General features: G+C 32.3%; 1 protein-coding gene across 2 annotated transcripts; it reads right to left on the bottom strand.

Moving 5' to 3' along the window:
- Positions 1-1014: 1014 nt before the first annotated feature.
- On the bottom strand, positions 1015-10409 carry swm (second mitotic wave missing). 2 transcript variants are annotated; one of them, XM_008197422.3, is made up of 13 exons: positions 10215-10409; positions 9888-10006; positions 9596-9837; positions 7449-7756; positions 5196-5673; positions 4344-4473; positions 4020-4280; positions 3547-3912; positions 2378-2710; positions 2197-2327; positions 1885-1998; positions 1685-1822; positions 1015-1543 (listed from the first exon to the last, which is right to left on the bottom strand). In XM_008197422.3, the coding sequence occupies exons 1-13, from the start codon at positions 10271-10273 to the stop codon at positions 1457-1459; spliced, it is 2766 nt and encodes a 921-aa protein (XP_008195644.2). In that variant the 5' UTR covers positions 10274-10409; the 3' UTR covers positions 1015-1456. The 2 variants fall into 2 exon arrangements, with proteins under 2 accessions (XP_008195644.2, XP_064214587.1); XM_064358517.1 differs by having other exon boundaries at positions 4020-4473.
- Positions 10410-10465: the final 56 nt, after the last annotated feature.

Genomic DNA, 10465 nt, shown 5'->3' with positions numbered 1-10465 from the left:
TAGTGCCAATGGAATGGACTTCAAGAAGGAAACAATAATCCGGATTAAAGGGTAGGTTTCCACTGTTTTATTTTTAGGACATTATTTCACATCTGTATTATTTTCAACTAGTAATTTAAAGGCACATTGTTCTAATTTATTGTTTTCTTCTATTGCAGTAGGTCCGTTTAAGAAGAAGATGGCATCAGAACAAAAGACATCATAAAGGTCATGCATTTTTTTTATTCCCAATTGGTTTATCGCGACCTAAGAACCATATTGAAATTTCAAATAATTTCTCACAGGAATCAAAAAGGTTCCGCAAAACAATAAATTGGAATAACATGTCATTTTGAGGTTATAGTTTAATTTAAATTATATAATAAAGAAATTTTATTAACCTGCAAACATGAATTTTTTTCTTGTTTAAAATTTTTTAAAAGTCGTTTAGAACCTTATGGTTCTCAGGTCGCCTTATTTTTAATGTCTTGCTACAAACTGTAGCGGATGTGCATTTTTTTAAATTTTTTTAAATAACATGTTGAAAAGATATAAATAAAATAAAACATTGAAATAATTTATTGGACACGTTTTACTGATTTTGACTTTAATTTCAATCGATGAAAGTCGCTTGCTCTAAATTTAATGCAAATAAAGTTTTTTTTTTATTGGCGTTGTTTTTAATTTTTTTTAATGCTACAAACGGAATTTATTAGTTTGAGTGCCGTATATCATAATGTATTGTGTATTCCTTATTTTGTATAATATTGATAAAAGTCACCTAAAACCCGAATATCTAGGAAGCCATGTCCACCTACCTATAACAGTGCCCTCTGTTGAGCAAGCTTCGAATTCTGCGGTTGTTTCCCCCCATTTTTCTCTTTTGCGCAGTTCTGGCGGTGTCCATTTTTGATTTAAATTGACGAAATTTTCTGTAATTAAACAAAAAAAAAGTCGCAATAAATCCTCTTACCTGAACCGGTGTAAAGCTGCAGCCCTGAAATTATCTCATTGTGTGAAACCTTTGTGCGAAACTTGTAATTTTTTTGATGCCCCCGAATGTTATGTAAATATAATAAAATATACAAATACATCAACATTTTTTCTCATTTAATGTTTTCTAAAATTGTTCTATTTTTTTAGTATATTTTTTCATTTATTTTTATTTTTTCTTTAAGTGGGGGCATCTTTTTTTTTCTTACTGATAACGTCTTATGTTATAAACAAACAAACAAACCACTAAGAATTTGTTTTCATGTGTGTTTTATATGAAGAATATGTATCTCGTCCAAAAACAAATTCATAGCTTACAATAGAAAAGCAAAAATAAAATTATTTGAAAATCACCACTATACAGTTATACACCATAAAATTTTTACAAGCAAGCAAACTTCAAAAGTAAAATAATAAGGGCAAAAATTATACAACTTTTAAACTAATGACAGGTGAAAAACAAATATGGCCACCAAATGTTAAACTATCGCCTCCATGACCGATCCTCGCTTTCATCGTCCTCTTCTTCATCGTCTTGAAGCAAGGCTTCCTCGGATAGCTCCGGCCCCAGCTGCAATATTCACATTTAATATTATTTTTTATGTGTAATTCGGGAATAAAATTAACTAGCGCCCTCCGGTCGAAAACAGTAACCAAATTTTCGTAATAATTGTTCAAATAAATCAGAGTAACTAAATATACTATTACTTACATCTTCTTCTCCTTCTGGTAAACTTTGCTCAATTAATCGATCCTCTTCCGATTCGGACATTAAAACTGTACGTGTGGCCGGTCTTGATTGGTTGTTTAGCGAAACTCCGCTGCACCATGTGATGGACAAAGTACGGTCCTGTAAAAAATTAGCAAAAATAACACTAGAATAAAACACAAAACAAAAGAAAAAAGTACTACCTGAAAATGTTTGCCTTTTAGTAGCGCCATCTCGGCTTCTTTACGTGTTTTGTAGTTCAATGTAATGCTCGGCAAAGTTGAATCGACGACGTAATCGGCGATCTCTCCAAACAACTTAAAAAATATAGTTTTTTTTATAAAAAAAATCTTTTCCATCAAACCATTTTTAAATTCAATTTCAGTTTTCACAGCTGTCATTAATTATTGTGAATTAAATGCTAAAGTGTTAAAGTGTAAATAGTGTGCAAGAATGGGTCGCCAGGAGCCACAGTAAAATTTTCAAACATCGAAAACTTTTTTTTTCCAACTTACTTGAAAATGATTCAGAACGCTTTCTTGCTCGTCCGCCTCATACCCAGACACTAACAATCGAGTAGGCCTATGATCAACTGTATGTTTCTGGAACGCTGTTTTATTCACCGTCTTTATGTTACCTTTGAGACCTAAAACAACAAATTCGTATTCCATTTTGTCACAATTCCATTCAACAAACCTCCATTATCAATCAGATTGTTCTTGCTTAACAAATGCCGACTGATTTGATTGTATCTTCTGCCTCGACCTCGTCCTCTAGTCATAGCAGCACGAGCTTTCAACTCAAATAATTTCTTTTGTATTTCCGAAGTATCAGCACCTTCTTGCTGCTTAGTAATCAAATCTAATTCAGCATCGAGCATTTCTCTTTGAACGTCTTCCTTTGCTTTCTTTTGGGGCGCTGTTTTTGCCGTTAAAACCGACTGAAGGAGGTCTTTTTTGATACTTTCGATTGATTCTTGCGTTTTTTTGATCGTCTCCATTATGTGGTCGCGTTGCGGACCAGGAGGTACTAAAAATTATGGCTTATAAGTTATAACAAACTACTTTTTTATTTTCATTATTATAAATGTCGGTTGATTATTTCTTTTCTTACTTTTTTTGTCTTTACAAGTAAATGTTACAATTGCAGAAAAGTAAAAATTTTATTGTTAGTGATCAAATATTGAAAACCTTAACAGTGGTGGAATTGCACGGATTTTGAGGACCGAAAACACGGAAAAGTTGCAAACCGTGGTGGAATTTTACGATTTGTTGCCGCTTTTACCAGTGGCGTACCAATTTTTTTTGTCTCAATCAAATAAGTCAGTATATTTTTTTTGCTTTATCATTATCATTATCTTTCTTCTATTTGTCTTTACAAGTAAAGACTTGCTTCTTTTTTTTGAATTTTGTTTGCTTTAATTTTTGGATTTTTTAATACTTACTAGAATTATTTGTTTTTCTAATTTTGTTTTATTTTTTTGCTTAATTTTTTCGTTTTATACGGAGTTAAAAACTTCTAATATACAAAAACGTTTAATAATAACAATTCGTTATTAAATAAAAATTCAATGAGAAAATAAGTTCAATAAAAAAAAATTGTGAATAATTGAGAAAATTATAAAATAAGTTAAAACAAAATACAAAATGGTAACACAATTAAAAAAACAGCAGGCAAATTTTAGGACACAAAAATTATTTACGTAATTAGTTATGAAAAGACCAATATTGTTTAACACGGATAATGTTTGCCAAAATGAGTGAGCGCAGCGAATGAGTCAAAATTTATTGTCACAATTTTACTTTTTCCAAGTAAATAATTCAATTAATCGCGGATTTAGACGTAAAATCAGACGGTCTGCTTACATTTCTCCATTTTTTCGATCAGGATCTTCTGTTGCGACAGTTGTTTTTCGAGCAGTTCCTGTTTCCTCTTTCTGAGATTATTTTTAATTTTCAGCACTTCCTTCCTCTGTTCATCTTGATTCTTTTTGAGTTTTTCTTTGGCGGCAAGAAGTTCTTGATTTTTCTTGATCGCAGCAGCTGCTTGTGCTTTAGTTTCTTCTTTATTTCCAGTCGCTGTTTTTCCGCTTTTATCTTGCGTTTCACCTTCGCTTACATTATCTGCTCGTGGCTGAACTAAATTGAGGACTTTGTTAGTATTTGGCGGCACAATAGCCGAAACCCCTAGACGATCTTTAACCGAACGCGGAGGGACGTTCTCCTGTTTACCTTTTGTCAAAACAACACACAATATCATTGTAAAAACTTTGAATCAAAAAAAAATTGATTTTGAAAAATAAAATTAATAACAAAAGAAAAACAACAAAAAAACTCACCTTCCAAACTGCCATTGTGCCAGAAAACCTTAATGAATCGATTGTTGAGCACAGCTTCAGTGCTGCGATAGGCGGCGTTGGCTTCAGCGTGACTAGAAAAAGTGACGATCGCTGCTTCGGGATCACCTTCATAGTTCACTTGGATGTTGACCGGTTTTCCAAATTTCGAAAAATGGTTGTTCAAGTGTGTGATGGTGTTGAGTCCTTGTGGGATTTTTTTCAATTCTAATGAACAGTTTGCTGGATTTTTTGATCTTGGACCTAGACGATTAAAATCGAAACTTTTCTTTTTGAATGGTGCCTCGTGGTCACTGGTGTTATTACCGGCGTAATTCGACTGTTGACGGAAACCCATCGGTGGGTACTGTTCTGGTTGTTTGTTGTCCATCACTGGCACCGGGATCAGCTCACGTTGCATGTTCGGCTGGTTGGGGAAGGCGCCCATCATCGGACCCTAACAATATTTTTTTTCTCAAATCGCTAACTCTAAATTTTACATTATATTTATTATTATTTTATTTTTTTATTTTATTTGTTTCCGTGCTTTAATTAACCATAGTAAGCCATTCAATTTTGCCTCCATGTTTTTGATATTTCATTAATTCATATTTTTTATTAATCACTTTTTCTGCTCAAAAAATTTACATCTTTAAATATTTTTATTTGGTTATAATAATAAATTTGTTTTTCTACTTTGGTTTCATTCTATATATAAGACTTAATTGTGGCAATCCTTCGTCGTGCTCCAAAACCATTCGTACCACGATATAAAACTCGTATAAAAATATACTATCAGGTGTTCATTATTAAAAAAACTCGCAGCATGCTCTGGATTTCGTAGATCAATTTGTATCATTGTACTATTGGTTGCCTACTAAACCAGAATTCATAGCCAAAGATTGTTAAATAATGTTCAGAGACGATGTGTTATGTGTGGTGAACAACAAGGAAGACATTTCCAACAGTTTTTATAAATAATAAATAAATATTTTTATGAAAATCTGTTATCTTTTTAATTGTCAAAAAGTAAGGTTATGAGAGAACGAATTAATCACACACATACAAAACAATTGTTTCTTAATTTCAAAGCACTCTAGAGTTTTTTTTTTAAATGAACGCTTGTTATTATTGATGTAATAAAAGTAATAACGTAATTTAAAATCTTAAAAAACCCACCCTTGGTATTCCCATCGGCCTGGGCCCCCTGAACCCACCGCCACCTCCACTCCTCCCAGTCCACATTGACGGTGCTTGCGGGTTGTATTCTGGTGGTAAGCCTCTGGGTCCCATCATTCCATGGCCAGCCGCGTTTAAAAGTGGGGCTCCAATGGGAGGTACATCAGTGGGCGGAGCGTTAGGATTATAGGTCAAAACGCTACTGAGTGCTGAATCTTCTAAAACCACCGGATCTACGCCATGATCAAATGGACACATTTCGCCTCGCATGCAATATCCCTTCTCATCAAAATCCCTACATCTTCTCTTTGAATTTTGTTGTACTACAACACTCTGTATACTTTGGGTGCTATTCGTCAATCGTAGATCCATATCGCCATGATTCGAATCTTGTGTAGGTGTGCCAGGTCGTGAATGACCCTCTTTGGCATCTTTATCTTTGAAAGAGTCTTTGCGGGATTTTTCCGCTGATCGAGACCTTAAAACATAAAAATTTTTAATTTTAAAATTGTGAAAAAGTAAAAAAAACAAAAAAAATCGAACCCGGAAACGCTGAACCGGAATCTGAGTAAATAGTAGATATCAATATCCGGTTTTTGTAATTAACAGTATAAAAGTACAGAGAAAATTGGACTTTACAAAAAATCAAAAGCAATCAAAACGATTATGGTCACCATTAGCAATTTACTTAAATAATTTCTAAGACTGGTTATCAATAACATTGCTAAAAACTTCGTCTTCACTATTTTGAAAAAACAGAGACAAGGAACAATAAATGGGTCTGGATAAAGAAAAGTTTGTAATCAAAAGGAAGATGAATTTTTTATTTATTGCTTTTTAGTCTTTTTCTCTGGGATTTAATTTCGCTGAGATTTTTCGCTTCAAAACCCCATTTAACCCCTTTAGGAGGTATTTAACCACATAGGATTACATTATCACGCAGATTACGTAAGTGTGCAAAATTTCAATTCATTGGGACAACGGAAACACTTTTAAATTTGGCTCCAAAAATATGAAACAGACAGACAGATAACAAAGCAAGTTGTTAAATAAAAGCTTTTAAATAGTATAAACTTAAGATTGTGATCTTCTCAAAAAATTTATTATTTTCTTTTCTGACCTGTATTTGTGTAGAACTCAACCTTTATAGTTTATAGAAAAACGAAATATTTTTATTTTTATTTAGTATAGTTAGACATGAAAAAACATTGGATTCTTGACTAAAACTAGGTAACAGAATTTTATCCAACAAGTATTTAATGATGGCTATTAAAACACACCTATGGTACAAATGTGTTGTCATTAAACGCGAGCTGTATACAGTATTTTTTACGACAAGACCAGTCATAACAAAAAAATGTAATTTATTTAAAACAAGTCTAAAATCTCATAGAAAATATAAAACATTTACCATAAATCAGACAACAGTAAAAAATCAAAATCAAAAAGGCATTTTCAGAAAACGTGCCAATTTTTTTTTATCTTTTCAATTCCTGAATTAAAAGTATATTTTTTCGTATGTTTTAAATAATTTTACAGGTTTTGTCACAGTTGTGGTCTCAATTTTTATTTCAGTCATTTTCGAATTATCAAACTTTTGAGTTATACAGTCAAAAAGTTTTCCCACGGCCAACTATTATCAAACATTAAATATCGCATAGACAGTTTTATAGAATGTTAGAAACTGAAAAATAATCATTTCAAAGAAACTAATACAAATCTATATAGTTACAGCTAAATAAACTAGTTAAAAAAAAATATATTTTCAAAAATTTTAAGAAAAAGTTAGGTATTATTTATCCATAGCAACACAAAGATATAAAACACTTTCGCATTTGAGAAAAAAATCTCAAAAATACTTTCAAAAAGATGATCCAACTGAGATAGACATTTGCTAGTAATCTGTAATTTTAAATATTAAAAATTAATTGAAAAGTTATTAAAAAGTAGTAGAAGTTGTTGAAAACGAACAAATTTGAACGAGACACTAAAAAAAACAAATTTAAAGTACTATGACTATGATCATTCGATTTATTGAGTGTAGATTAAAATACTGGATAAAAGCATAGGAAGTTAAAAAAAAATACTACATTGAAATTAAAAGTTACAAAAATTTTCGTTTATTCTGTGATTCGCTTGTTCTGTTATATGAGTAAAAAGTAAAAACATAAAACAAAAAAGACAAGTTATTTTGAGCAAACAAACTATTATAAAATCCAAAAAATTCTAACGCATGTAAAATATGTCCCTCACCTGCTGCGGCTTGTGCTCCGCGGTGGCGTCCTATTTCGGTACCGACCACCTCTGTGTGGATGTTTAGGGCTTCGAGACCGTGAACGTCCTCTCGATGGAGACGGTGTTCTGGAGCGTCGTCGATCGAATCGTCGTGGCGGTGATTTGTTTCGCCAAGCGCGTGGACGGTCACGTTTTTCACGATCGAGACGATGTTGGTCGCGATCGCGTGATTTCGAACGTTTTGAACGATCCCATGAACGGGAACGCGAACGATTGCGTGAGGACGAACGGTGCCGGGACCGAACGCGGGACTTATCTTCTTTGTCCTAAAAAAAAAAAAAAAAAAAAACACATTCCTAAAAAATAAAATCACCTAATATATTATTAGGAGAATAAATTAAGCTTTATATGCTGAGGCTGATAAGTTGACAACAGTAGATAGAATTTTTTCCGAACGCATTAAATTAACACATAAAAACAACATAATTAATGTAAATTCCGTTTCAAAACTATGAAAAAATTGCAAAAAATCGGCATTGGCTCGTTTCTTGGTAAATCCTTCGACTATACATGAGGGTATGCTGCTGTTTCGAAACTATAGAAAAAATGGCAACAGCGCACTTATATTTATTGGAGTCAAATAGATCACAAATTAAGACTGTGTTGTCTGTGTTTCCGTAAGATTATATTAAATTATTAGATTCTAGTGACAAATTTATTGCTAAGAAAAAAACAGCTGTGTAAAGTGACAGTTGTTTTTATAGTTCTGAAACAGAGTATAGAACAATTAGAAAAAAAAAATATTAGAAAACCGTAGTGCCTGGTTCGGACATTACCATAAAAACCTGCCAAACATTTTTTTTTAAGTTAATAATTTGAGAAAATCTTGAGCAATGCCTAATTTAGGGCGCAATTCAAGAGTGATAATTACTTAATTATTTATAGATACTTTTTTTATTTAATTAAATTATCTAGTCTTTATTTAGTTAAGAACTAATGAAACATCTAGTGATCTTATACCGAACTTTGTAACTTTTATGAAGTTTTTAGAAAAAGTTTATTAATACATTTATTTTTTGTTTTGGCAAAAATGTTCAAACTGGGTAATTTTCCTTTTAAAAACTCCCCCATTCTCAACTAATATTTTCAAAATTTTCACCTTTTGCATTTTTTTCAGTCAAGTAAAATTGAAACACTTTTTCTTGTAGCTGTTTTTCAAAGTTTCAAATATTAAACGCCAACCTTAGCAAATATGTATTTACTTGTTTTATTTATGGTCAAGTTTAAGGTCGAGCACTAAATGTTAATTTATTCGGCGATTAACACTCTCGATATCTTGAATATCGAGAGCAGTTAAGTTATTTCGAATTCTTTTAAGCCTTTTAAATGTGTGCACATTGAAAAAAATACAACTTTATTTAGGTACTTATAGGACATTCGATATATTTATTTAGGTTAAAGAAGAAGTTTTATAAATTAAAATAAGGTTGCAAAAATAGTTTTGTCATCGTATTTTTTCGTTGACAATTCATAACTTTAACATTTCACCCAAAATGAATAAATCCTTGAAAATGAGATGCTTTGAGTGTCAAACCATCTCTTTAAATGTTAAATACGTAAGATACAAAAAAATATATACATACTGTTAAAAAATTATTGTTCATCAAGTGGGCTATGGAATTAAAATTAAAGTCTCGCTTCTTCAATTCTTCAATCTATAATGTATTACCCTTTATTTGGACTTTTATTCACCAGTATTAAATATAAAGAGATTTTTTACGAGAATAAAATTTAAAACAAATTTTTAATCATTAAAAACAATTACCTCTTAATATCATTTTGAAAAATTTCAACGCATATTTATACTTTTTTATGATTTTTTTCGGCGTAATAACATTGTTCAAGCATCGTTTATTTCAGTAAAAAATAAAGTGCACAATAGTAAACGCTAATTTCTGTGATACAGTAAATATTGTACTTTTAATAGACTAACCCTGTACACAGGACATGAGCAACAAGGGCAAAAAATAAGTGATAATTTTACGCTCTAGTGCACGTAATAGGCAAGTATGACATTTAGCAATTTAAGTAAACACTGTTAGAAAAATTATCATAACACAAATCACGTGTCATGAACATGTGATTAAGCCAAATAACACACTTACTGAAGTGTCGCTCTTCCTCATTTCTCGGTCCCGTTTTGATTCCTGCTCTTTTCGGGCGACACTCGAGCCATTAACCGCTTCACTTAAATTGGGTAGTTCGCTAGGATGTACAATTGGTTTCGTTTCTTTGGTTGTTTTCATCATAATTGGATTTGGAGGATTTGTGTTTGGTATAACTGGCGTGGTAATATAATCCTGCGTTTCCAGCGTACGTAATACTAAATTTACAAAAGATTCAGTCTCTGGAAAGGCAACACAGTCAACTATTGGACGCCACACTTAAATAGTTTACCATTTTCCAAAAAAACCTCCAACTGACCCACCATAATCCGGTGGAGCTCCTCTTCGGATTTATCTTTCTTTATCAAAGCCAAAACGTACTTTGCAAGCGCTGCAGGATCTGCATCGCACCTAAAGAGAAAAAAAAAAATTGTTGACATTACGCCATCATGAAACTGGAAGTGAGGTTATGTAACACCAAATTCACCCAAGCCGATGGTTTTGACTCATTTACAAGGGATTTTGACTTTAAACACCATTGTAATGATTCCGGCGCGTAATTAATTCGAAAATTAACATTCTTAAATGGCAAAGCTGTACAAATATGGGGTCAACTCACATCGGTTTCAAAACAGCCGATAGCCATGTTTTAAACGCTTCAGGTTGCTCGATTATCATTGTGCACTTTGGTTAGCATTCATGTAAAATAAATTCGGCAAAAGACCACACTTTTGTGTTTTTCTAAGTGCAAGATGCAACATATGACATGTACACTTTCATGCGTTGACACAAACCAACCGAGTGAAGTTCGTCGCTAAGGTCACCAACGCAGCGCCAACGAAGTTACTAAAAATAACCAACTCCAAATGG

Source organism: Tribolium castaneum, chromosome 8 (assembly GCF_031307605.1).
Source record: "Tribolium castaneum strain GA2 chromosome 8, icTriCast1.1, whole genome shotgun sequence".
Classification (NCBI taxonomy): domain Eukaryota; kingdom Metazoa; phylum Arthropoda; class Insecta; order Coleoptera; family Tenebrionidae; genus Tribolium; species Tribolium castaneum.
The sequence above is the reverse complement of the archived record's forward strand: the minus strand, read 5'-3'. Positions and strand labels throughout refer to the sequence as shown.

Bases quoted from the DNA above. Each gene is read 5' to 3' on its own strand.
- swm (XM_064358517.1), bottom strand. From the start codon at position 10,273: ATGATAATCGAGCAACCTGAAGCGTTTAAAACATGGCTATCGGCTGTT. The intron at 7,757-9,595 runs GTAAGTGTGTTA...TTTTTTTTTTAG, and splicing joins TGAGGAAGAGCGACACTTCA to GACAAAGAAGATAAGTCCCG. The intron at 5,674-7,448 runs GTGAGGGACATA...TTATGTTTTAAG, and splicing joins CGGAGCACAAGCCGCAGCAG to GTCTCGATCAGCGGAAAAAT.